The sequence below is a fragment of the Piliocolobus tephrosceles genome, chromosome 8 (assembly GCF_002776525.5).
Source record: "Piliocolobus tephrosceles isolate RC106 chromosome 8, ASM277652v3, whole genome shotgun sequence".
In the NCBI taxonomy this organism is placed as follows: Eukaryota; Metazoa; Chordata; class Mammalia; order Primates; family Cercopithecidae; genus Piliocolobus; species Piliocolobus tephrosceles.
Window position 1 is genome coordinate 56368877 of NC_045441.1, and position 27957 is coordinate 56396833.

General features: G+C 47.9%; 1 protein-coding gene across 2 annotated transcripts in view; it reads left to right on the forward strand.

Moving 5' to 3' along the window:
* The window catches only part of GSDME (gasdermin E), a 58780-nt gene that overhangs the window by 22153 nt on the left and 8670 nt on the right, over nt 1-27957 (forward strand). For both annotated transcript variants that reach the window (XM_023225940.2, XM_023225939.1), the window contains exons 4-7: nt 15592-15763; nt 17420-17540; nt 24365-24529; nt 26853-26980. In XM_023225940.2, coding sequence (XP_023081708.1) covers nt 15592-15763; nt 17420-17540; nt 24365-24529; nt 26853-26980 — 586 coding nt within the window. The remainder of the gene's footprint in view (nt 1-15591; nt 15764-17419; nt 17541-24364; nt 24530-26852; nt 26981-27957) is intronic.

Below are 27957 nucleotides of genomic sequence, written 5' to 3' on the forward strand. Positions count from 1 at the left end.
TTACTGTTGCTTTTGATGTACTCCATAGGTTTTGCTGTTGTGTTTCTGTTATCATTTGTTTCAATACATTTTTCAATTTCTTTCTTAGCATCTTCATTGACTCACTGGTCATTCAGGAGCATGTTGTTTAATTTCCATGTATTTGCATAGTTTCAAAAATTTCCCTTGTTATTGCTATGTAGTTTTTTTATTCCACTGTGGTCAGAGAAGATACTTGATATTATTTCAATGTTTTGGATGTTTGGAAACCTCTTTTGTGGCCTAACATATGGTCTATCCTTGCGAATGATCCATGTGCTGAGGAAAAGAATGTGTATTCTTCAGTTGTTGGATGAAATGTTCTGTATATATCTATTAGACCCGTTTGGTCTGTAGTGCAGATTAAGTCTGATATTGATTTTCTGTCTGGATGACCTGTCAAATGCTGAAAGTTAGGTGTTGATGTCTCCAGGTATTACTGCATTGGGGGCCTATCTCTCTCTTTAGCGTTAATGATATTTACTTTATATATCTGGGTGCTCCAGTGTTGGGTACATAAATATTTACAATTGTTATATCCTCTTGCTGAATTGACCCCTTTATTATTATATAGTAACCTTCTTTGTCTCTTACAGTTTTTGTCTTGAAATCTATTTTGTCTGATATAAATATAGTTACTCCTGCATTTTTTTGGCTGCGATTTGCATGGACTATATTTTCCATCCCCTTATTTTCAGTCTATATGTGTCTTTATAGGTGAAAGGTATTTCTTATAGGCAACAGATCATTGGGTCTTGTTTTTTTTTTGTTGTTGTTTTTAATCCATTTAGCCAGTGTATGTCTTTTGATTGGAGAGTTTAGTTATATTCAATTACTATTGATAAATAAGGATTTACTCTTGCCATTTTATTATTTGTTTTGTGGTCTTCTTTCTTTGCTTCCTGTCTTCCTTTTAGTGAAGGTGATTTTCTCTGGTGGTATGATTTAATTTCTTGCTTTCTATTTTTTGTGTATCTGTTGTAAGTTTTGTGTTTGAGGTTGCCATGAGGCTTGCAAATACTATCCCATTATTGTAACCCATTATTTTAAGCTGATAACAACTTAACACTGCTAGCATAAACAAATAAGCAAAAAGAAAACAAATACAAACTCCACACCTTAACTTTGTCCACCTGCTTAACTTTTTCCTTTTCTTTCCTGTTTATATCTTATAGTACAGTCTATGTCTTGAAAAGTTTTTGTAGTTTTGATTTATTTATTTATTTTTAAGATAGAGTTTTGCTCTTGTCACCCAGGCTGGAGTGCAGTGGTGCGATCTCAGCTCACTGCAACCTCCACCTCCTGGGTTCAAGTGATTCTCCTTGCCTCAGCCTCCTGAGTAATTGGGATTACAGGTGCCCACCACCATGCCTGGCTAATTTTTTGTATTTTTAGTAGAGACCGGGTGGCAGGGGTTTGCCATGTTGGGCAGGCTGGTCTTGAATTCCTGACCTCAAGTGATTCACCTGCCTCGGCCTTCCAAAGTGTTGGGATTATGAGCATGAGCCACTGCGCCCAGCCCTATAGTTTTTATTTTTAATTAGTTCATCTTTTTGTCTTTCTGCTTAAGATTTGAGTAGTTTACATACCACAGTGACAGTGTTATAATAGTCTGTGTTTTTTCTGTGTACTTACAAGTACAATTTGGACTTTCAGATGATTTCTTATTGCTCATTACTGTCCTTTCTGATTAAAGTACTCTCTTTAGCATTTCTTGTAGGACAGATCTGGTGTTGATGAAGTCCTTCAACTTTTTTTTTTGTCTGAGAAAGTCTGTGTTTCTCCTTCATGTTTGAAGGATATTTTTGCTGAATATCCTATTCTAGTGTAAATGATTTTTTCCTTCAGCACTTTAAATATGTCATGCCACTCTCCTGGCCTTTAAGACTTCTGCTGAAAAGTCTGCTGCCAAACATATTGGAGCTCCATTGTATGCAGTTAGTTTCTTGCTGCTTTTAGGATCCTTTCTTTCTCCTTGATTTTTGGGAATTTGCTTATTAAATGCCTTGAGATAGTCTTCTTTGAGTTAAATCTGCTGGGTGTTCTATAATCTTCTGGTACTTAGGTATTGATATCTTGCTCTAGGTTTGGGAAGTTATCTGCTATTATCCCTTTGAATAAACTTTGTACCCCTATTTTTCCTCTCCTTCCTCTTTAAGGCCAATAACTCTTAGATTTGCTCTTTTGAGACTATTTTCTAGATCTTGTAGGTGTATTTCATTCTTTTTTTCTTTTGTCTCCTCTGATGTATTTTCAAAAATCCGGTCTTCAAGCTCACTAATTATTTCTGCTGCTTAGTTCTGCTATTAAGAGACTCTGATGTGTTCTTCAGTATGTCAATTGTGTTTTTCAACTCTGCAATTTCTGTTTGAATCTTTTAAATTATTGCAATCTCTGTTAAATTTATCTGATAGAATGCCAAATTCCTGTCTGTGCTATCTTGAATTTCTTTGAGTTTCCTCAAAACAGTTATTTTGAATTCTGTTTGAAAGGTCACATATTTCTGTCTCTCCAGGATTGGTCTCTGTTGCCCAATTTAGTTTGTTTGGTGAAGTCCTGTTTTCCTGGATTGTCTTGATGCTTGTGTATGTTTGTCAGTATCTGGACTTTGAAGATTTAAGTATTTATTGCAGTTTTTGAAATCTGGGCTTGTTTGTACCCATCCTTCTTAGGAAGACTTTCCAGGTATTCAAAGGTACTTGGGTGTTGTCATCCAAGTTTTTTGTCACTGCAGCTGTATCTGCATTAGAGGACACCCAAAGCCCAGTAACTCTGTGGTTCTTATAGACTTGTAGGGGTACCACCTTGGTGGTCTTGTATAAGATACGGAAGAATTCTGTGGATCACAGGCAGAGACTCTTGTTCTCTTCCCTTACTTTCTCCAAAACAAACTGAGTTGCTCTCTATGGTGAACTGTCTGGAGCTGGGGGGAGAGGTGACACCAGCAACTGTGTGGCCATCACCACTGGGACTTCTCTGGTCAGAACTGAAGCCAGCACAGCTCGGGTCTTGCCCAAGGCCTGTTGTAACTGCTACCTGGCTACTGCCAGGTTTGCTCAAGGCCCTAGGGCTGTATAATCAGCAGGTGGGGAAGCCAGCCAGGCTTGTGTCCTTCCCCTCAGATACAAGGTGAGTTCCCTGGGGCCCCAGGTGGGTCAAGAGATGCTGTCCAGGAATCAGGGCCTGGAGTTGGAAACCTTAGAAATCTATGTAGTGCTCTATTCTACTGTGGCTGAACTGGCACTCACACCACGGGACAAAGTCCCTTCACTCTTCCCTCTCCTTTTCCCAGGCAGAGGATTCCCACCTGTGTCCACCAGCACCACAGGCCCACAGGAAGCACTGCCAGGCTACCGCCCATATTCACTTAAGACCAGGGGCTCTTCAGTCAGCTTGTGGTGAATGCTGGCAGGTTTGAGACTCACCCTTCAGGGCAGTGGGGTCCCTTGTGGGCCTGGGTAGGTCCAGAAATGCCATCCAATTCTCCTGGAATTGGAGACTTGAAGGGCCTGCTTGGTGCTCTCCGCCACTGTGCTTAGCTGGTACCTAAGCTGCAAGACAAAGTCCTCTTTACTCTTCTCTCTGCTTTTCTCAAGCAGAAGGAATCTCTCCTCATAGCCAGCACAGCTGTGAAAGTGCCGAGTCACACCTGACCACAGCTGGGTGAGCATGTCTTAGTCTCACCCAAGGCTCATGGCATGTATTGCTTGGTTACCGCTGCTGATCATGCAGGGCCCAGGGCTCTTTAGTCAGAAGAACAAGAATCCTGTCACAACTGCATCCTTCCCTTAAGGCAGCAGGTTACTTTCTGGCCCAGGGTGTGTCTAGAAATGTCTGGCAGCTAGGGCCTGCAGTGGGGGCCTCACAACTCTGCTTGTTGCCCTATCCTGCTGTGGCCGAGCTGGTATTCTGGTTACAGTACAAAGTCCTTTTTCCTCTTCCTTCTCCTCTCAAGCAGAAGGAAGGGATCTCTTTTGGAGCTGCATGCTGTGCTGCTTGGAGTTGGGGGAGGGTTGGAGCCAGCACTCCCTTTGCCACCCTGGCTGGTGTCTTAGTAGGTCGTGTACCCACTCCCCAAATCCACTGGCTCTGAGCCCAGCAAAGCTCTAGGACTTGCCTAGGAGCTGCAGTCCTCGTGGCCTACACTGCCTTTCTAGTTTATTTAGAACACCAAAGCACGTTAGCCCATGGTGGCGAGGCTTGCCAAAACTCAGTTCTGACCACTGGAATGGGTGATCCTCCTCTGGCTAGGGCTGGTCTAGCCACTAGCTGGTCTCAGCCACTGGGCACTGGCTGAGTTCTGCCCAGTGTTTGCAGCACTGAGTTCCAATGCAAAATCCCACAGTTGCTGTACCCTCCCTCCCACAGCACACAGCTTTTCCCTCTGTGCCACATGGCTGCTGCCCAGATAGGAGAGGGGTGGTGTTGGCAATTCAAGACTGCCTTTCCTACCCTCTTCAGTGCCTCTTTCAGCAAAATGAGGTTAAAACCAGGTACTGTGATTGCTCACCTGATTTTTGGTTCTAATGAAGGTGCTTTTTTGTATAGATAGTTGTTTACGTTGGTGTTCCTGCGGGGAGGACAATCACGGGAGGCTTCCATTCTCTCAGGACCATGCTCTGCTCCAGGTCCTTTCACTTTTATTTAGGAGTTTCTCAAGGAGAAAGATTTGAGGAGCCATGTCTTTCTTGGAAAAAAAGGAAGTTTGAACTGGGCTTCCTTCCTACCTGATCAATTTCCCGACGGCTAGCAGAGGGTTTGAAAATCATCCCATTTGTCTTTGTGCTTTACTCAGCACTGGAATCATTATTTTTAGTAAACCATTTGTGCCTAACAGTGAAGACTTCTGTCCACGTGTACTTGGAGAACATGAGTTTCCTGATTCTGGTCCTGTCGCTGATTCTCTTTTTGCTGTGTTTCTCCTTCCAGGGCAGGTGTAAGTGGTCCCAATAAACCAGGGCATCCCAAGGTCTGGGGTGGGAAGGGCTGGCAGTGCCTCTTTATGCTGGTCTCCTGGTATTGGCACGTGGAGACATTTTTAGGCCAAGTTCAGGGTGGTAAATTCAGGCTCATTTTAAAAATCAAAACAATTTGTGGTAGAAATGGAGGGTTTAAGGAGTAACATAATAAATGCTACTATGCCACCTCTTTTTTTTTTTTTTTTGAGACAGAGTCTCGCTCTGCCCCCAGGCTGGAGTGCAGTGGCCGGATCTCAGCTCACTGCAAGCTCCACCTCCCGGGTTCACGCCATTCTCCTGCCTCAGCCTCCCGAGTAGCTGGGATTACAGGCGCCCGCCACCTCGCCCGGCTAATTTTTTTGTATTTTTAGTAGAGACGGGGTTTCACCGTGTTAGCCAGGATGGTTTCGATCGCCTGACCTCGTGATCCGCCCGTCTCGGCCTCCCAAAGTGCTGGGATTACAGGCTTGAGCCACCGCGCCCGGCCACTATGCCACCTCTTAACCAGCTTACCCAAAGATCTTTTTCTTTAAACCAAGATACAGGGGCACCTTTTCCTACCTTCACAACCCAGTATTTCTTTGATTAGCTAAATGGGATCGGTGTTACCGTGAGAACTCAGTGAGAGAATATAAACAGGGCATGTATAGTAGTGCCTGGCATGTGGCAAGTTCTCACTAATTGTGGCTATTAGTGTTACCACTCTATACCAATAAGTACAGAGCCTGGCTAGCAAACCTGGCAAGCGCCAGAGCTCCCAGGGAGGGAAGGTGTGATGCAGCTTGCTGAGAGCCAGACAGGGAGCCGTGGAGCTGCAGGAGGGAGACGAAGTCCTTGGAGTTTCTGACGTGCAGCATGATGTTCTGCCTGAGCTCTTGTTTCCCTCTCCCATGGAGGAGGTAGGCACCTGTGCAGTCACCATTCTGAACTCCACCGTGGAGCGACTGACCCCTTCAGTGAAAGTCGGTGGGGCTCTGGTTCTTGCATATAGCAGCAACCTGTGTTTCCCAAAATAAGTGCTGATCCAGACGTATAGCTGGTCTAAGGAGAAGTCTGCAAAGCACACAGGCTGTTCTTTGTACATGTTTTGTTTGTGGCAGGAGATGTTGATTTGATTCTTAAGTAAAGATGTATGGAGCCCTTAAGCAATGTCAGTAAGACCTTCATGGGCCTTGTCCTGGTCCCCATATTCTCTATGGGAAGCAAAGCTGTCAAACTCAAGGCCCCACCAAATCCACTCTTTTTAAAAGATGTCTTTCCTGAAACCCTCAGGCCACACTCATCTCTGTGCTATCTGAAATTCTGCCAATTTATTATTTTTTTTCTAAATTATTTTGTCTCCTGGTCTTGGTTTTAGTGAGTCCCTGGAAGCTTGTCTGACTTCTGTTGCTTCCTTTCACAGTGTAAAGGTGGCTTCCTGTAGAGAAGGGTGTGCTGGGGATCCTTCAATACTTGTCCTTGGGAGTGGTTTTAGTCTTTTTACAGAAATCGCCTTGCCCGTTGAGCTTTATTTTTTATTGTTTTATTTTTTAATTTTTTTGAGACAGAGTCTCGCTCTGTTGTTGCCCAGGCTGGAGTGCAGTGATGCGATCTCAGCTCACTACCACCTCTGCTTCCTGGGTTCAAGCAATTCTCCTGCCTCAGCCTCCCAAGTAGCTGAGACTACAGGTGTGCGCCACCATGCCTGGCTAATTTTTGCATTTTTAGTAGAGACGGGGTTTCACCATATTGGCCAGGCTGGTCTTGAACTCCTGACCTTGTGATCTGCCCATCTTGGCCTCCCAAAGTGCTGCGATTACAGGTGTGAGCCACTGTGCCCGGCCGAGCTTTATTTTTTATTTTATTTTATTATTATTATTATTTTTTGAGACAGAGTCTCACTCTGCCACCCAGGCTGGAGTGCAGTGGCACGATCTCGGCTTACTACAAGCTCTGCCTCTTGGGTTCACGCCATTCTCCTGCCTCAGCCTCCTGAGTAGCTGGGACTACAGGCGCCCGCCACCACACCCGGCTAATTTTTTGTATTTTTTTTAGTAGAGATGGGGTTTCACCATGTTAGCCAGGATGGTCTCAATCTCCTGACCTTGTGATCCGCCTGCCTCAGCCTCCCCAAGTGCTGGGATTATAGGCACTGAACTTTATTTTTAAAGGCAACTTCAGATCTTTTTGGAACTAGATAGGATTTAAGTCCTAAGAAGAGTCATTCAAGTACTATTTTCTTCTAAGACTGATAGGCATTATTGTATTTCTTCAAATCTAAGATGTCATCCATTGAAAGAGGCACCATTATTCTATGTACCATTGAGAAAGAACACTGCCAATTAAACTGTGCCACCTATCAATTTTAAAACATCCTGATTTCAGAGATGTGAAAATGTAAAGAAAAAAACGTGTCTCAGAACTGATGAGCTGCAGTGTGTACAATCAGGATGGCTGGGATGAGTCAGGAGTTAGAATTCAGGTGAGCAGATATTTGTTCCCCTTGGGCTGTTCATGCAGTGTCTGACACAGAGACTCAACCCATCACTGCACTTCTCATCTCCCTAAACCCTCCAACGAGCTGGTGGGTGAGGCATGAGTCCGGTTGGTTTAGCCAGGAATCTAAATATCAGACATGGCAACTTCTTCGCCTTCTCTCCCACACCTTGTCTCTTACCAGTTGATTCTACCTCTTCAATATCAGCCTTACCTGTCCCCATTCCCCCAGTCTTATGACAGTTTCTTTGGGAAATGGTGCAGGTCTCCACCCACCATCTCTTACCTGCTCTCATCTCTCCCCTTGCAGTTGATTCTCCACAGGGCAGCCAGTTGGATCCCCTCACTGCCCAGCCATGCCTTCTGTGTTCTCCCCTGTCCTAGGAGGATGCCCACAGGCCCTTCTGTGCAACAAAGCCATGCTTTCATCTGTAGCCTCATCTCTCACTAGCTGCCCTCACATCCCCCAGGTCAGTCACTGATCTTATTTCAGTTCCTGGGATTAATACTGCAGGCTCCTTCAACCTCCAATCTTTGTCTGATGTTCACTCCTCCTGTCTGCACAGACGCACGAAGGGCGCACACAGACTCACTCCTTCTGCGTCACCCAGTTAATTCCTCAGGTTAGACCCCACTTCCTTCAGGAGCCACATCACCCCTGGTGGGATACGAACCACGCTGTAGGGTCAAGTGTGTCGGAAGTGCCTGCGTCTGTGTCTGTTTCCCTCCTGGAATGCGCCTGTGTCCTTTGTCGTGGACGCCTTTGTCGTGGGGTCTGGCGCAGTGCCTTCGGCACACTGAGCCCAGTTTGCTTGAAAGGATAATTGGTTTATCTTTATTCTACAACTGAGGAGCCTGAATGTGGAAATTAATTAGTTTGCCTGGATTTAGGATTTCAAACCAAGTTCACAAAACACATGATTTTTTCCGATCCAACTTCTATGCACAGAGCTTGGAAACAGACACGTGTTCCGAGGGCTTTGGCGTGAAGTCACTTCTCGGCATCAGCTGTGTTTCTTTATCATCTTCCAGGCTTGTTGCATCTCATCTACTGGTTGCAGTTAATTAATTACTCGTCTAAAGGGCTGAACATCTACAGGTGCTCATTTTTCTCTTTTTCTTTCCACGGGTCGTCGTATGTGAGTAAGCTAAAGTATTAGAGACTATAATGTGGATAGAGGTGGAGCAGCCACAGTCTGTGGGTGACCTGGCCACTTTGGCAACAATGGGCAGTGAGATTCTGCCCCAATTTTGATTTTCCCAGCATTTTACAACCCTGAAGTCATCTTCATTACAGCCAAGTGAGAGAGAGAGGGAAAGAGCAGGGCTTATCTCACTGTGTTGGAAGTGGAGGCCCAGGGCACAGGAGTTGAAGTTTCAAGAGATTTCCTGCCCCCTGCTGTGGGCTGAGCATCTCTGATGTGTGGGAAGTTTCTGTTATGAAACGTGGTTGAAATGGGGACTGCTGGTAGGTGCTGGGGAGCTAGTGGGCGGCTGCGTTGGTTTCCAAGAGGATCCACTTCCTGACTCTGGGAAGCTCACATGGGATCGAGCAGAAAGACTGCCAGTTCTTTAACAATCAAGCATGCATTAAGCGCCTTCTGTATGCAGGGCCCAGGAAGGTTCAGGAGAGAGAGGCAGATGGGCGCAGAGCTTCGGGGGTGGACAGTACTGAGCTGCATTCTCACCCAGCCCCTTGGCTTCTGAGTTCTTCGTGCTGCTTGTTGCTTTGTGAAATAAGGATGACGGTCACTTCATATACCAGTTAGGGTGTCTGGTTGCAAAGAACATTTGTTATGATCTCACATAAGAAACACCTCAAAGAGGGTGCATCCTGGTTGACTGGTTAACGGCAGAAGGTCAGTTCAGTGGCTCCGTGGACCCCTGTGGCAGCCACCATCTGTTGCTTGTCCTGGCAGCCCAAGTTCTCTTGGTCCCTAAATGGCAGCCACATTGCAGAGAAAAGGTCCAGAGGTAGAAAAGTGGCCTCTTCTTTGTGTCCCTTTTTAAGAGGGAGAAAAACTTGAGAACCCCTAACAGACTTTCCCCAGGTCTTATTGGCCAGAATTACCCCCATTCCTGATGAGAAAAATGGAGTGACCAAGAATGGCCGAGAGACGAATCAAGACTCATTGGCAGGGCTGGGTGCATCCCGTCTCTTCCTCCCCTGTTACAGGCCCCCTAGCTCCCAAACAGTGCTGGGGACGGCAGCTAGTGGCACCCCCACTCGTAGTGAGGGAGAGTTTTGCGGCCTTCCCGGGACGGGATACCGGGGACAGTGCCTGCAGAAGCAGCACAGATGTGGTTTGAGCGCTGCTCTCCTGCCTTGTTGTCAAAAAGCTTACAGACTTTAAAAGGGCGAATGGAGCCTCCCTTGGAGGGGAAATTGGCCGATGAAGGAGGCAATGGCGTGTGTGTTCGGGGATTTTAGGAGGCAGTTACTGAAATAAAACTCTTTGCCACCTCTGTAGAGTGGAGGAAGTTGGTTATCAAGAGAGAAGTAGACTTTCCCATTTAATGAAATGTCACAAAGGCAAAGCCAAGGAGTTTACAGGCTATGTCTGTGGACCTTATTTTCCCACTCTACAGCTGGTCTGTGAACACACGTATGATCCTTTGTAAACTGTAGTTTTAGCTAATAAAACCCTTGGGAGAAAATCTGGAATTTCTAAAGCCTTTATCATCAATACATATCTCCGTTTCTGTGGGTTGCTTAATATTCCTGCAGCAGCAGGCTGGCCACCATCTTTTGACCCTCTGTCACGTCCCCATCTCTGTTTCTGGGGAGATGTTGAAACCAGCTCTGGCAGTACTGCACCATTTCCTCAGTCTGCATTTGTACCTTTCGCTTTTTGTTGTTTTTTAGAAGAGTGCAGTGGAAAAAGCACACTGGTCTCAGAGTGAGAAGATGCAGTTCCTGATTTTGGCACTGCCACTAACAGGCCTTGTGGTTCCGGTGGGCCTGTCGCCTCTCTGGGGCGCATTCTTCACTAAGGAGCAGAGACACTGGGTTAGATCCAGGTGATCAGGGCCTTCTCACGTCCAAGAAGACACTGCCACTTAATCACAGCTTGCTTCTTCCTTACTGTCGTCCAGCCCACATTCAGCCTTCGAATCCTTTTCCTACAGCCGGGCAGTAATAGCTGATGGGTTAATCGAGGTGAAAATAAAGATGAAACTGATTTTCTGCCCAGAGCTAGATAATCCCCTTGGGTCCCTTCTAGTTTTATAATTTCTCCACAGCAGACTCAACAAAAGCTCCTGGTCCGTCATGATGTCCCCTAGGGTTTGGAGAGCCTTGCCAGGCTCCCCGGGGTTTCCATTGGAAACTCTTCCTGGAGGCCATTGTTATTATCAAGAGCCTTTGTGTAAGAGGACCCTGCTAGTGGTGGCTGCCTTGGCCTGTACCCTGAGAAGCTTGCATCTGGCCTGGTGCCTGGAGCATAGCAGGACTCAGGTATTTGTGGAGGTGAATGAAGGAGAGTTGAAGTGTGGGGTCCGCATGACAAAGCTTGCCCTCCTGTGTCTCTGCAGGAGGCATCCCGGACACCTCCTTTATGCTTTGGTAAAGAAACCTGCTTCCCTCCTTTTGGATAGTGTCAGACTTTTAAAAGTTGTCTCTGGGTTTCTCCTCTGTGAGTTTGCATTTTGGCTCTTGAAAGCCTTAGAAGCAGAGAAAATAGAAATTAAAGCTTCAGGCTGGGAGAGGAGGCAGCTTCATCAGGGCTGGGCCTGGGGAGCTGATGGATGCTGGAAGAGCTGGAGCCTCCCTTCCTGCTGGGCTGCTCTGGTCCCCAGCAACCACGCTGGGCTCTGGGCCACGCTTCCCTCCCTCCATCACTGCCTGCTGCCTCCCAGCAGCTCCTGCCTGGTCTCCTTTTCCAGCCATCTCCCTTCCTGTATCATGTAGTTGCTGTCTTGAATGTTCCCACATCTTGTATCCAACTCCTGTCCTGTGTCCATGGAGCCATGCTCGTAATTGCTTTGAGGGTCCACTTCCTGGCTGAGGGCTCCCTTATAGAGCATCCTGAAACTTCTGGCCATTTCTTTGACCACCCTGGAAAGGGATCTTGACTTGCCTTCCCTGCCAGTAGTGGAAGGAAAAAAACATTTACGGAGCACCTGCCATCGGCTGGGTAGAGCGTGGGCCATTTAATGCAGGAACTCCCTCATAGCAAATTCTCAAGTTTACAGATGTGGAAACTAAGCTTCAGGACTGGAGCAGCAGCTCAGCTAGGAGGAGACTGTGTTAGTCTGTTTGCATTCTTATAAGGAAATACCTGAGACTCGGTGATTTATACAGAAGAAAGGTTTAATTGGCTCATGGCTCTGCAGGCTGTACAGGAAGCATGGTGCCAGCATCTGCTCTTGGTGAGGCCTCCAGAAGCTTCCAGTCATGGAAAAAGGTGAAAGAGGAGCAAACATGTCACATGGCAAGAGCAGGAGCAAGAAGGAATGAGGGGGAAGGTACCACACTCTTAACCAGTGTGAACTCACAGTGAAAACTCACTCATTACTGTACGGCGGGCACCAAGCCCTTCATGAGGGATCCAACCCCGTGACCCAGACACCTCCCACCAGGGTCCACCTCTAGCACCAGGGATCACATTTCAACATGAAACTTAGAGGGGACAAACATTAAATTGGAGATAGAGCAGGGAACCGACTCCGGGCCAACTTCAGGTGTTTGTGTTATAACGACCTGCCAGGTATGGGCAGAAGGGCAGCCTCACAGTAGAACTGGGCAGGGGGGGTTCAGCAAGCCCCTGAGTGAGGAGCGGGCGCTCTTCTTGACTGAGTGTGCACCCCCCTCCCCTGCCTCCAGACTTGTTCCTTTGGGGCTGACCCTTTCTGTTGAGGATATACGGCCTGCCTCCGTGGCCTCCTGTTCTTGCTTTCGTATTCCCGCCCCGCCCCCCGCCCGGAAGAGCGAGGAGGCTGCCCTTAGACAGATGTGTGAAGCGGACAAAGAACATCTGCTTGTTGATTTTCTCCTGGAAGAGCTTCTGCTCCATTTTCCCTGTCTTTGGGCATTGGCTCCTGGCCGGACTCGGGGAGAGGGTCTCATTCCAATCCTGCTCAGGTTTATGTGATAAATCATTCATTTATCCCCCAACTGGGTGGATAGCACAGGGCTAGGCACCAATAAAAAGAGCAAGGTACTTTGTCCTTCAGGAGCTTACAGTCTGTCCAGAAGGCCTTTTTTTAAAATACAATTTTCTTTCAAACTGGGCAATCCATTCATGTGGTTTAAATGTCAAAAGGCCAAAAGAGAAAAGGTGAAAAGCGCCTCCTAGCCATCTCGTTCCCCACCCGAGAGGTGACCACTGCTAATAGTTTTCTATGTCTCTAAAGCCATTCTGTCTATGTTGCTCAGTGGCTCTCACAGGGCCCGAGAGGAAAGAAATCAGGACAAGTCAGGGAAGAACTGTCAAAGGCACAGGGCGGCAGCCATGAGGAGAGTGAGATGGGCTTGGGAAGGACAGGCAGGCATGGTTATTCTGATAAAGATTCCCAGAGGACTTGGGTATAACTTGCTTTTCCAGCCTCCATCTACTGGTCTGGTTAGATAGGCAAGATATTTACATGTAGAAATGAACAGAGCAATACAAGAGTTAATAGAGATGAAGATTCAATTCCTAGTACAGCCCAAAGGTGCCCTCACCCAGAGGAGGGAGCCAGCAGCTGTGGGTGCTGTGGTCATGTGGGCCGCTGTAAAAGACCTGGGCTTCCCAGCTGTGTGACTTTGGTTACTGCCATCAACCTTTCTGAGGCTTTTTTTTTTTTTTACTCTTCTGAAACCCTCAATTGAGAGTTTTAAATGTTTTTGTTTCATGAACTCCATTAGCAGTTGAAGAAACCCATGGAACCTCTTTAAATGCATATAATAGAATATATAAGGTTATACAGTAAACAAATTGTATTGAAATTTGGCTGGTTTCTGCACTAGGTGGGCACAGGAGAGCCCTGTTGCATGGTGATTTCTGTTCTGAGGAGGGCCAGGTGACCTTGAGCTGTTCTGGGTCTGCACCTGAGAACACTGGCCCCAGGGAACACCGGCTCCTCCCCTAGGCTGCTTGGGGCCTGGTGGAGTTGACTCAGGGAGGAGATGGGGAAGAATTCCCTCCGGAGATTGCTTTTTCAGAGAGTCAAATGAACATTTTTTCCTCACGTGTAGCTTCTCCTCTATCCCCATGAGGCCTCTCCTAACTAAAGATGATTAAATTTGTCCAGCATCTGGTTTCCAAAAGGTGGCAGCACTGTCCTGGGAAACAGAATCCCAGTGACTTGGGTGGAAGTGTTTGCTGCTAGGTGGATGATGCCTGTGGTTCTCGCAGCCCTGCCTTGGTAGCCCAGGGAAGGATTCCCAGCGGCCTGCATGAGCTGTGGCTGTGTGACACTTAAATTTCTGGTCACCCGAATCCTGGCCTTGGAGAGAGTCTCCGTCCCTGGGCGAGCTTCTGTTCCTGCGCTGCAGTGGGTCCACCCCACAGAGGCCTTTTGAAGGCAGCGACTCAGCAAGCGTCTCAGGACTGCCCTGTCATCGGATATAGCAGGCAGTTGCCCGCCCACCTGCGTAGATGGCTGCCCCTCTCTTTTGGTGTTTGAGGTGGGGGTTCTGGAGGGAGGTGGGCATTTTAAGCAGTGGAGTCTTGAGTGGTCTAGGCTGAGCTTTTTCTTTTCAAACAATTTCACATTGGCTAGGAGCAGTGTCAGGTGTTCAGTGGATTCTGTGTAGAGCAGGTAGGAGGGCTGCGATTTCCAGTCCAGCAGAGTCACATCTGACTCCCTTTAGGAGGCATTTGTGGGGTCGTCACCAGGCGGTGATGCATCTGACATGTGTCTAGCTGGGAGGAGCCCATACCTTAGCTGTAAGTGAGGGCATAGACATTCAAGAATCTGCTAGAAGATAGAATTTTGAGCAATAGAAGGAAGAGACCACTGGAAAGGGAACAGTATGTTCTGGCTGGTGGTTACAATGGCTTTTATCTTTAAAGTCTTTGCCTATGGGACCAAGGCATGCAATCCCTTAGGAAGATCGCATCTGCTATGCACCATTTTTTGATCCAAGCTGCGGATCCTCCATTTCCCTCATCTTCCATGTCTTCTTTCACACGTGGATGCACAAATACATACGTACACATTCATTCAAGCAAATAGAGGGGAAAACCCCCCAAGTTTTATTTACTCATTTATTCCAAAAATATTTCCTGAGCTCTTCCTATGCACTAGGCACTGATCCTGGCCCTGAGGTATGCAGTCAATAGGACGGCACACTCGCCACCTCCATAGGGTTTATATTCTCCATGAAGGAGACAGGCCAGGAGCAGATAAAGGAATGAGCTAGAAAAACATCCGATGGAAATGTAGTCTCCAGAGAAGTGATCTTAGGACGTCACCATTCCTCCCATCATAATCCTGTATTCCCTGGGCCACGGCTGTGATGTCCGACATCCCTCAGCTCTGATTAAAAGCAAAGTGGAGTTCCCAGGGTCTAAGGCACATGGATTCAGTTTCCTTCCTGGTTAGTTTTCTTTTCTTTCTTTTCTTTTTTTTTTTTTTTTGAGATGGAGTCTTGCTCTGTTGCCCTGGCTGGAGTGCAATGGCATGATCTCAGTTCATTGCAACCTCCGCCTCCCAGGTTCAAGTGATTCTTGTGCCTCAGCCTCCTGAGTAGCTGGGATTACAGGCGTGCACCACCATGCCTGGCTAATTTTTGTATTTTTGGTAGAGACAGGGTTTCACCATGTTGGCCAAGCTAGTCTCGAACTCCTGATCTCAAGTAATCTGCCTGCCTCAGCCTCCCAAAGTGCTGGGATTACAGGTGTGAGCCACCACACCTGGCCCTGGTTGGTTTTCTTTTCTTCTCTTTGACAACCGGTGCTGCTGTTTGACTGAAAGCCCCCTTCCCTCTAGCATCTAGCCTGGGCCCCCAGAGGCCCGGCAGCTCTGAGGTGGCCTCAAGAGAGTTTGGTTTCTGCCTTTCCAGGTGACCTGTCCCCTCTTTCATCACCAGGAAATCAACAAAGCCTCGCTGTCACCTGCTCACTCCTCAGCTGCCTGCTGTGCAAGAGGAAATTCACACGACCCCAGTGTCCCCTGAGGCACTAGGCCACTCACAGCCATTTTTCTTTTTCAGAACAATAAATCTGAGAAACCCTGTGCTCCAGCAGGTGCTGGAGGGAAGGAATGAGGTCCTGTGTGTTTTGACACAGAAGATCACGACGATGCAGAAGTGTGTGATCTCCGAGCACACGCAGGTCGAGGAGAAGTGTGGCGGCATCGTGGGCATCCAGACCAAGACGGTGCAGGTGCGTGCGGCTGGACTGCCCTGTGGTCACGGCTGGGCAGTCATGGAGACTTTGGTCGGGGGCCTCTTTGGGTGGTGTCTTCATTAGTCAGGACTCTTTCTGTAGCAAGTTAACAGAAACCCAACTCACGTTGGCTTAAACAAGCAAGAGTGTATTGGCTCGTGTAGCTGAAACACTTGGGGAAACTGGCTCCAGTCACTGCTGGATCCAGGCCTTGAGGATATAGGGAGCCACCTTCCCTGCGTCGTTCCCCTCTCAGATGGGCTGTCCCTATGGTGCTGGCAGCTCCAGGCTTGCTCCTGATTTGCTGCAACTCCAGGGGTGAGGGGGCCTAGGACCCGGTCTCACCAGACCACCCCGGGATGTGTTCATTCCTGAATCAGGGCAGGGCTGCAGGCATTCGAATGGGCCAGGCGGGCCGGTGTCAGATGCTCTCCCTGTGGGAGGCAGATGTTTCCGCCAAGAAAAATGGACACACAGGCACTGACCAGGCCAAATGCAAGAGAATCCCTAGAGCCTCTCAGAGCCGGGGCTCTCACAGTGATTAGTTGGAATTAGCTGCTGCAAATCCTTTGTGGGTTGAGTTAGGGCAGGTAAGATCTAGCTATCTCTACATAGATTCTTCTGGATTAAGTTATTGACAGTCTTAGCAAGCTGATCCATGAGCCAGTACTAAACTTCAATGGACTAGGTGGCTGTCAACCCCAAACTCTTTCTCCTCCAGCTTGCCATGGTGGCTGATATTTTCTTAGAGATTTACTTCTTGGGATGACTTTTGGCTTTTTCTAAGGAACCCTGAAAGTTGTATTTGGAAGGAGCTGGAGGTAAAGGTCTGGGGCCAGCACTCTTGCTGGGGTGGGGCTGGATAGCAGCAGCGAGGGAGGTGCCGATGGGAGATGGCTCAGACCGGCTGCCACAGTCACTTCCTGCCAGTGTTTTGGAGCCTTTGAGTCAGGAGGCTGGCTGCCATTTCTCGACCCAAAGCAACACACTCTGACCAGGATCAAGTTGCTAAGAAAAGTTCTCTGATTGCTAGTGTTTGGCCAACAAATAGATTCTCATGTTCCCCTCACCAGGACATCGTGGGAAGGGGTTCAGTTCATGAGAGCGTTGAAAGGCGGGAGCTTTGGTGCCTGACTTCTTGGCATTTCCTGCCTCTCCTCCCTCCGGCCTCTCCCCACTTCCCTCTCTGTTCCTGGTTTTATCAGCACTGTGTACCATCTACAGGGGTCTGGAGTGATATGCATAGGGCAGGGGGCCCTCTCAGCTAGGTTCTCCCAGTCCAACTTTGCTACTGTTTAAGGTTTTCATTAGGATTTCAGTTGTTTCCACAACCTGTGATGGAGGGAATTGGGAGGTGATCTTATGTATCGTATGATCTTTGCACAGCACTGTAGACCTAACTTCACTGTATCCCACACTCTGGAATCTCGCTTTGATGCCACCAGGTTGGCCATTTACTTGGGAATATGTGTAGTGATACCAACAAAGATTGAATCCGCCATCCCCCACGCTGGCTGGCGCCTCTGTTCCACTCAGTTCTGTGGACATTGCTCAGCATCTGTTATGTGTAAGACGTGAGGCTGGCTGCCGTGGGGAACCGAGCAGCAGGGAGAGCCCGAGTGCACAGGTGGGAGTGTGCGCTTTTGCCCACAGGTGTCAGCGACGGAGGATGGGAATGTCACCAAGGACTCCAGCGTGGTGCTGGAGATCCCAGCTGCCACCACCATTGCCTACGGTGTCATTGAGTTATACGTGAAACTGGACGGCCAGTTCGGTGAGTGCCACCTCCTGTGGTGCTGAGGGATCCCCAGCAGAGGGACTCAGCTGCTTTGCAGAGGACTGGACTGCTTTGGAGACTGTGGGAAGAGAGGGAGAGAGGTCTGAAGAGGGGAGACTGTCCCATGACATGGTCCCTGGACATGTGGGCTGTACTGGGGAGGGGGGGTGTGGTGAGGGATGCCTGGAGCATGCCACCCTCTCCCCCAGCATTGGTGTGGGGTGAGGTTCCACCGGCATGGTAGAGGGCTGGGCTGTGCCCTCTGGGCATCAACCTGGGCTCTGCGTCAGACACACTGGGCATCGACCCTGGTGCCATGATGTCCTGTGAGGTCTCAGGCAAGTTGCTGAATCTTGCTGAGTCTTGGCTTCCCCGTCCCTGGAAGGTGAAGGGCATTTCTTCACAGGGCTGTGTGAAGATTTCATGAGATGAGGCCCTATGAAGCGCCTGGCACAGTGGCCATTTATTAACTCCTCCACCTTTGCTATTAATAGCATTATCACCATTATTGTTATCCCACCTCCTTTCCCCAAGTACGGCCAGACATGCTGAAGTTGACTTTTCTCTGCTGCTGACAAGTGTGTTCAAAGCACGGAGACCCTGCCGTTGTCAGGGAAGAAATTCCAAGCTTTGGTTCGGCGAGTGTCTGCTCATTTTAGGTGCTCACAGCCCCTTCCCTCCTCATGTCCCCAATGAGAAGAGGTTGTGTTACTCATGAAGGCAGTGTGGCCGCTCCTTAGGGACATAAGTGGGTAAATGTAACAGAATAAATTGTGAAGTTTTTTAGGTATGACAATGGTATTATAGTTATATTTATAAAAATGAGTCATCCTATCTTTGAGAGATGTACACTGAAACATTCACGAATGAAATGGTAATATGTCTGTAGTTTGCTTCAAAAATAATATGAATGGAGCATAAAGGGTGTGAGCGTGGGCAGCTGCTGAGGGAAGGAGGCGTGGCTGAGAGGGGACAGTGGCTGAAGCTGGCCGATGGGCACGTGCTGCTTCACGCTCCTCCTCTCTATTCCTGTGCAGTTTGACATTTTCTGTAACAGCAGTTTTTAAAAGTGCCGTGATAGACCATGCACATGCCTGCTGCTGCCTCCCGCTCCTCCCCCATTTGTGGAAGGGGGGGCGGTCTCCCGTGAGACAGCTCCTGCCCTCGCTAAGCCCACGAGTCATGATGCCATTCAGCGACCACTAGAGGGACTCGAACAGAACGCTCAGTGTCCTTGTGTGCTGCTGTCCACAAGCTGAAGGGTGTTTGAGGATCCCTGGGGGAAACAGGCGAGGCACAGAAGGAGTGCACGGAGCCTTCCTCTCTCATTCTGCAAATGAAGCAGCCTGCATTTTAGGGTGGTGAAATGATTTATCTGAGGTGACAGAAAGAGAAAGTGTCAGTTTGAAGCAATTGGTCAAAGAGGTCGGTCAGGGACCAAGAAATGCTGAGAATACCTTCCTTGAGGCCCATAGTTCCAAATTTGTGTCCCCTGGGGCGTTTTCCTTATTATTGTCATTTTACTCTTTCTCTTTGAAAAGACTTGTCTTCCAAAAAAATTGCATCATGAAGATGATCAAATTGTTCCTCTAGTCTCTGTTATCTGTATGTGGTAAGTAGGGTCACCACCTGCACTTTTGGGGTTCTAGCCCCCCTACGTCTGCCTTGGTGGTCCTGTTCAGTCTTACTGATGGCCGGTGGTGAATGTGTCACTTCCCCGTAGCTTACTGAGGTATGATGGACACACAAAAACTATGTATGTTTAAGATGTCCAAGCGATGATTCAATAGACATAGACATTGTGACGGGACTACTACTGAGTCAAGCTAATGAACACATCCATCACCCAGCATAGTTACCCTTCGCATGTGTGTGGTGAGGACACTTACCGTCCACCCTCTCAGCAAGTCTCAAGTAAACACTGCAGTACTATTGGCTACAATCACCATGCCAGATCCCCAGAACTTAGCAGCTTACAACTGGAGGTTTGCATGCTTTGACAACATCTCCCCATTTCTCCCAGAGCCCAGTGCCTGGCAACCACCATTCTGTCCCCTGCTTCTGTGAGTTCAGCTTTTTTCAGTTCCATGTACAAGAAAGACCATGTAATATGCGTCTTTCTGTGCCTGGGTGATTTCACTTAGCATACTGTCCTCCGGGTTCATCCAGGTTGGCACAAATGACAGGCTTTCCTTCTTTTTCGTGGCCAAAAAGTATTCCATTGTGTCAATACATCCTTTTCTTCATCTGTTCGTCCATTACCAGGCAGTTACGTTATTTCTGTATCTTGGCTGTAGTGAAGGATGTGTCACCTCTGTAAGGCCTTCTGACATCTTGGCACACACCCGAGGATGCCCGTGAATGCTCTGCGGACCCTTCGGTGGCGGGGACCCAGACCTGGGCTGCCACTCTAGGCGGTGGTCCCCACGCGAGCTTCCTCCTGTTTGTCCCAGGAGGTGACCAGACCCTGCCCTGGCGCAGCTCTGTCGGGGTGGCCTTTCTTTCTCAGATGGGGTTTGAAAGACACACAGCCTTGTCTGGCAGGGCTCTCCTGTTTGCATTTCAATTTCAGGCTTTTATCTTTTCCAGCTTCCGTTGTCTTTGAAAATAAACTCCTCTTTGTGCTGCTGAGAAGAGGTACCCTGGGGATATCTCGGCCCTCCCTTGGCTCGGTCCCTGCTCTGGCCTAGGAGGCAGCTCCGTGGCTCCTTCCTACGACAGCTTGGTGGTCAGGCCATCGTTCTGGGTGACTCACTGCCTGATTTTAAACCAGTTCTGCTATTTCTTTTCTTTTTTTGCCCATCTATTTTCTGTTGCTTTTGCTACAGAATGTTCTGATACAGCTTCATAGACATAAACCTGCCGTGCTTGGAAGAGCCCTTGAGAAGACATGCCTGCCCTCTCTCCCTGCCTTCCTGGTGGGATTGTATTTGACAGGGATCCTGGTCGTCTTTTGAAAACTCGAAGGGAGGCAGACTCCATCTGCATCCTGGCCAGGTGCTTCAGCCATGTCAGCTGCAATGAGACCCCTTCCTTCACCCACATCTCCCCTCTCAGGAGACACTTATGCCCAATCAGAAACACCCTTTCATCCTCTTAACCTTCCGCCTTGCACTTTTATACATCTTGGCATTTGCTGGTGTCCTTCAGCACCAACTTCCAGTTGAATGCCTTGTGGGCATGAACCTGTGTTTCCCACGCTGCACCTGAATCTGCACATCTCCCCACTGGCCCTAACACCATCTCCCTGCTTCCCCACCTCGCTTTCCTTAAAGACAGGGCCTTGCTCTGTGACCTAGGCTAGAGTGCAGTGGCGGGATAATAGCTCACTGCAACCTCGAACTCTGGGCTCAAGCAGTCCTCCCACCTTGGCTTCCCAAGCAGCCGGGACTACAGGGGCTCCGCCACAGACTCGTAACTGGCTACTCTGATTCTTTCCTGTCTGTTTCATCCTAGCAATGTAGCTAATGGGATTGTTTTAAAATTGATCACTTCACTCACCTGCTCAGAGACCCTGTTGTGGCTCTCTGTCCTAAGAATGCAGTCTGCACCATGTCACACCTTATGGGCCAGCCCAGCATGGGTCTCATGCCTTCCCTCTGGTCACAGCACCGCTTGCCCCGTGACCTCAGTGATCTCACTGAGGTCTGGGCACGCCACGCCCTCTCCCACCCCCAGGCCTGCTGCACCTCTCTCTGGGCATGCTCTCTGCCTCTTTTGCTCCTGCCCAACCATCAGATGGCTTTTCTGGTTCTCCTTCCCTGTGATGGGGTTCAGGACATGCAACCCTAAGATATTTTAAAGTGAAGGAATTTGAAAAGATGACAGAAGCAGGAAGGTCACTGTGACCTTCCCCTCACCCTTCTCCCTGTAGCAGGTCATGAAACCTCGGACACAGGTATTTTTTTCCAACCTTCCCCTGACACAGGTTACAGACCCTCAGCAGAGAGGTGCCCTCCCTCTGCCTGGAGGAAAGCAGCAGCCGTGTCTCCAGACACAGGACACAGAGAGGTGAAGAGACAGGCCTTGCTGAGTTCCCAGATGAATGGTCTTTCCATCATATGCTCTGCCCTGCCACATTTCTCCACCACTGTCCCTCAAACCTAGCATAAAAGTACTCAGATTTAACTATTTCTTCACATGTTCATTTTCTTATGAAGGCTTCCATGTCATGTAAAACTGCTATTCAGTAAATTTGCATGCTTTTCTCGATTTTTTTTTTTTTTTTTTTTTGAGACAGAGTTGCACTCTTGTTGCCTAGGCTGGAGTACAATGGCACGATCTTGGCTCACTGCAACCTCCGCTTTCCAGGTTCAAGCGCTTCTCCTGTCTCAGCCTTCCGAGTAGCTGGGATTGCAGGCGTTCACCACCACCCCAGCTAATTTTGTATTTTTAGTAAAGACGGGTTTTCTCCATGTTGGTCAGGCTGGTCTCAAACTCCCGACCACAGGTGATCCACCTGCCTCGGGCTCTCAGTGTTGGGATTATAGGTGTGAGCCACCGTGCCTGGCCTCTCTTGTTAATCTCTGTTGTGCTAGGGACCTCAGTCTTGAACCTAGGGTGAGCAGAAGGAAAGACGTTTTTTCTCCCCTCCACCCGCTGGCCACTCTGACCTCAGCCCTGGTCAACCCGTCCCCACTCTTACCACACTCATCGTCAAGGCCTGGTTTGTAGTCCTTTGTATCTGTGGCTGTGAGCACAGGGCCTGGTATAGGGAATTTTAAAGATTTACATTGTTGCATATTTGCTGGCTGGCTGGGGATGGATGGATGAAAAGAATGAATGAATTGGTAGCGTCCTCAGGAGCTGTGCATGGATGAAGGTGAGAGTGTGGTTGGCGCTGTGGATTCTTAAAATGCCAGTTGGTTCCACATTATTTTGGGGACCTGGCAGGGCTTCTGGCAGAATTTGAGGCTGTGTGAATGGTCAAGGCTCCTGCCCTCAGGGAGCAAAGTTATGACTTAGAGCAGTGCTGGTTCACACTTGTGCACCCCAGTGGCTAAGTGCAAAGTGTGGAGGAGCAGGGGCACCCTGAATGCCGGTGAGTGTGGGCCAGTTGGGTAAAGCCAGGGATTGTTTCCTTTGTCTTTAGACGGCCATTCTTTTCTTTTCCATTCTATCTTTGTGAGCATGATTAATGCCCACAAGCAAATGAAAATATGTGCTAATATTCATGCCTTCTACATTTCAGTAAATACGGTGCCTGCCACATTTTTATTCCATAGCCTTTGCTTACGTACACTAGTAAATAGAATCATATAGAAAACCCTAATTCTTGACCTCACTTACTGTTTCTGCTTAGTAAGGACATACTAAATTACATTTTTATCTATACCTTAGATACCTTAGTTGGGTTCTCAAATATGGAAGTGTTTGAGAAAACATTTCTTTCTTTCTTTGCTTTTTTTTTTTTGAGACAGGGTCTTGCTCTATTGCCCAGGCTGGAGTGTGGTGGTGCGATCTTGGCTCACTGCAACCTCCGCCTCCAGGGCTCAAGGGATCCTCCTACCTTAGCCTCCAGAGTAGCTAGGATTACAGGCGTGCGTAACCATGCCCAGCTTATTTTAAATTTTTTTGTGGAGACGAGGTCTCGCTACGTTGCTGCTCTCAAACTCCTGAGCTCAAGCAGTCTGCCTGCCTCAGCCTCCCAAAGTGTTGGCATTACAGGCGTGAGCCACCATGCCTGGCCCTTTTTATTATTTAAAAAACTTTATTGCCTAGAGCGGTGGCTCACACCTGTAATCCCAGCACTTTGGGAGGCTGAGGCAGGTGGATCACTTGAGGTCAGCCTGGCCAACATGGTGAAACCCCGTCTCTTCTAAAAATACAAAAATTAGCCAGGTGTGGTGGCAGGTGCCTATAATACCAGCTACTTGGGAGAGTGAGACAGGAGAATCGCTTGGACCCAGGAAACGGAGATTGTAGTAAGCCAAGATTGCACTACTGCACTCCAGCCTGGATGACAGAGCAAGACTCCTCAAAAAACCAGAAAACCACCAAAACAAAAATACCTTTTTATTATGGACATTTCCCACATGTTCAAAAGTAGAGATAATAAGGTAGTGAGCTCCCATGTGCCCACCATCCAGCTTCAGTGACTAAGGCAACTTCACCATCTCCTTCCTCTCCTGCTGGATTATTTTGAAGCAAATCCTAGGCATTATATTGTTTCATCTATAAAAATTTTAGTACCTTGAAATAAGGTTTTTGAAAAAAGACTAGTTTTGCCTTCATAGAAATAGATTCATAGAGAATGTATTCTTTTGTGTTTGCCATTTTTCACTCAACATGTTTGTGAAATTCATTCATGTAACTGTAGACATCAGTATTTCATTTTTTATTGCTGTGTGTTATTCCATGTATTAATACAGAAACACTGATTTCTTAAAAACATAATCATATAACTACTTGGCCACCTAAATATACTGGCAATAATTTTTCAGTATTATCAGTGTTCAGATTTTCCTAGTTGTTTTATGCATGTCACGTTTCATTTGTTTGTTTAGAATCAGTTTGTTCAAATCAGGATAAAATAATATTTCCAATGTTTTAAAGACTGCATCCGGCCTGTTCACGGAATATATATTAGGGAGGTTGATGTAAGAACAGCCATTTCTCTATTTGTTGGAAGTGGCTGGGCTTTTGGTCAAGCAACATAATGTGTGTAGGGATCGAGTTTTATGGGGAAGATGGATGGGTCTTCTGCTCCACTCTAAGTTAGGTCTAAGATGTGCCATCAAGGCTGGGCTGACCCTGTCCAGGCTTATTGGCACATCTTAGACTCAACTTTACCTAACTTGTCCTTTTCTCCTGCACTACAGAATTCTGCCTTCTCCGAGGGAAACAAGGTGGCTTCGAGAACAAGAGGAGAATTGACTCTGTCTACCTGGACCCCCTGGTCTTTCGAGAGCTTGCATTCATAGACATGCCAGATGCTGCGCATGGGATATCTTCCCAGGATGGACCATTAAGTGTTTTAAAGCAAGGTATTGCTAGTAGGGCAGCAGTGGACAGCTGAGGGCCAATTGAGCTCTGTATCCCAAGAGGTGGTTTGGCCTTCAGCATCAGTGACCCCTCAGTGACTCACAGAAAACATGACAAGAGAGGTGATGCCGCCGAGGCCCAGTCCACTTGGCAGGACTCACCTCGGTTGGATCTTAGGGAGCCCCAGGTTGTGGGTGCTGTCTTTTAGGAAGGGTCGGGAGAATGACCCTCCACAGTGCAGGGGTCGGAGACTGAGGTAGTCAGGGGCTTGGCATTTTTCTTTCATTGTAAGCACAGAAGCCCTGTTGACTACTAAGAATAGCTCATCAGCTGTGAGGATGGAGAACCCAAGTTTTGCATCTGTTTTGTTATATTCTGGGCTTCGTTGTCAAGACAAGCAACGCTTTGTCAGCCTTGCAAAATGCTCTCTTGGAGGCTCTTTATCCACATGGCATGGGCTGCATGACGCCAAAGAGGAAGAGGGGCCGTGCCCAGGATGTGCCTGCAGCAATTCCTTTTGCTCCTCACAGCGTATTATGCTTTAGAAAGCTGGTTTCGTTTGTGGGGGGTGTGGGGGCGCAGCGTATAGGAGATGGGCAAGGAAAAGGGGACACAAATAGGTGAGAGCTTAGCACAAAGAGCTAGGAACCACTCAGGTTAGGGTTAGGGTCGCTCTGGCTTGGAGGGTAAGCACAGAAGCCCTGGTGGCTACATCCATGGAGCTTTGATGACTCCCAAACCAGGGGATGCTTTTGTAGCAAAAATGTCAATATTTGAAGAAATGACAACAAAGGCCCAATTTTAACATAAGGCCTTCCTATCCTGGCTTCCTTGAGATGGATAAGTGGGTGCAATTTTCAGCTGCCACTTAAAGGATTTTGTCATTGTGGGTTAGAACCACAGCACAGTGGCCCTACAGCCACTGGGGAGCAGAAGGCAGTCCCGCCTGCAGCTTCCTTCTGTCCTCCCCACAGGCCCACCCTTCGAGTTGGCCTTTCTGGTCAGCCAGGGTGCAGTGGGAGCTGGATGTGCCAGGCAGGAGGAGGGTGGGGCCTGCCTGGTCTTTGTACCGTCAGAGACTGAACCGACCAGGACAGCTTCTGTCTTCAGGCTGGGACTGGCAAAGACATAGTTGTTTGTGGCCGGGCGCGGTGGCTCAAGCCTGTAATCCCAGCACTTTGGGAGGCCGAGACGGGCGGATCACGAGGTCAGGAGATCGAGACCATCCTAGCTAACACGGTGAAACCCCGTCTCTACTAAAAAAATACAAAAAACTAGCTGGGCGAGGTGGTGGGCACCTGTAGTCCCAGCTACTCGGGAGGCTGAGGCAGGAGAATGGTGTGAACCTGGGAGGCGGAGCTTGCAGTGAGCTGAGATCCGGCCACTGCACTCCAGCCTGGGTGACAGAGCGAGACTCCGTCTCAAAAAACAAAAAAGACATAGTTGTTTGTATAGCAGAGTTTGGAAATATGTTGGTTACTGACGTTCTGTGTTCCTCTGCGTGGGGCTTTATACAACTGCTAGTTGGAATTCTCCTCATGGGTGGTACATTGATGTATTAGTGTGCATCCCTGCATATGAAACCTTTATCAAATCTTTAAAAATAAAATCTCCACTAGACTTAATTTACATAATTTACAGGAAGCTTATGAGTATCTTAACCAAAAAAAAAAAAAAAAAAAAAAAAACAACCGAAGAAAGGAAAAGAGATTCTAAGGGGAGAGGCCCCTAAGCATCCTGCAGAGGCAACAGCTTTGGGGACTCAGTGCTCAGCTTGAGGACTCGTGAAGCAGCACAGGATAGAAAAAGAATAGCTGTGCTTGCGATGAAAACAGGGTGCCAGCCCTTTTAAAAGTGGGCATTAAATATTAAAGGATAGAAAATCTGCAATGTACTACAAGAAAGGACATGAAAAATAATATATTTTGGAATTTGTATGGCTCTAAAGCATTGTAAAAGCACTGACTTATGTTTAGTAATTCAGCTTTGATAATTTACTTCCAGAGAAATCATGCTAAAGAGGAATTTAAATGACTTTTCCAGAAAATAATTGATTAGACTTAATGTTTAGTGAGTCATCAGAGAAGAGTGAAGCTTGAAATACAAAACTTGGCTTCCCTCTCTCTCTCTCCTCTCTCCCTTTGGTTATTGAAAAATATGCAGGGTGGTGTGTAACTTGATGTTTATTTCTGAGTTCCATGACTGGCAGTGCAGCTGGGAATATCCATGAAAGAACTGATGATTAGCTATAAAAAGCAGGATTTGCTGTCTGATGTCGTGAGATGTGCATCGTGGTCATGAGACTTGGGTGTGCTTTCTTTTCAGTGACCCCGCTCCTGGAGAGGAATTTCCATCCCTTTGTGGAGCTGCCTGAGCCACAGCAGACAGCTTTGAGTGACATCTTCCAGGCAGTCCTGTTTGATGATGAACTACTCATGGTCCTGGAACCAGTGGTGAGCCCCGAGACATCTCAAGGCAGTGTTTTCACGAGGGTTTTCTGGAACAGGGGATGGGCTAGACCTCCTGGGGCAAGGCATTGAGGCAGGATGGAATTGTGTTAAAGGTTCCCCCACCTCCTTTTCTCCCTACAGCTGTCTGACTCTTGGGTCCTGCGTTTTCTAAGTGCAGACAGGTAGTTGGCATCAGGGGTAGAGGGAGGTAGGTGTTAGTTTCCTAGGGCTGCCTCAACAAACCAGAGGGCTTAAAAAACCAGCAGTTTATTCTCATAGTTTTGGAGCCAGAAAGTCCAAAATCTAGGTGTCTGCAGGGCCACACTTCCCCCAGAGGATCCAGGAGCGAATTCTGCCTTGTCTCCTCCAGCTGTGGATGGCTCCTAGTGTTCTTGGCTCGAGGCAGCAGCACTCTAGCCTCTGCTCTGTCTCCACATGGGCTTCCCCTCTGTGTGTCTCTGTGTCTTCTCCTTTACTGTCTGTTATAAAGACACCATCACTGGATTTAGGGTCCACCCTAATCTAGGATGATCTCATTTGGATTTCCTTTAATTACATCTGAAAGACTAAGGTCACATTCTTAGGTTCCAGGTAACATATGCTGGGGGGCCACTACTCAGACCACTGCAAGGGGGTCGTGTGGTAGAATCTGGCAAGTCAACCTGTTCCATTTAGAACAGAGAAATAGGCTTTTGCCCTGTTCTGTTTTGCAGCAGCAGGATATCCGGGGGAGGTCAGATTCCTTAAGTCAACTCTTAGTTGTGCAAATGCTGAGAGCCACACAAGCTGCCAACCCTCCAGCCACCCAGATTCTGTGTCCTCCCTTTCTTAAGGCTGAGGCTTTATAAACCTGATTTTGACTATAGTTTTGTTTTTTGTTCTTTTGTTTTTCTATTATATTATGCAGGGAGTTTGAAGAACTGATTTAATGCTTTATGGTTTCCAGGGGAGTGTTCATATTATTTTTCCCTCTTGAAATT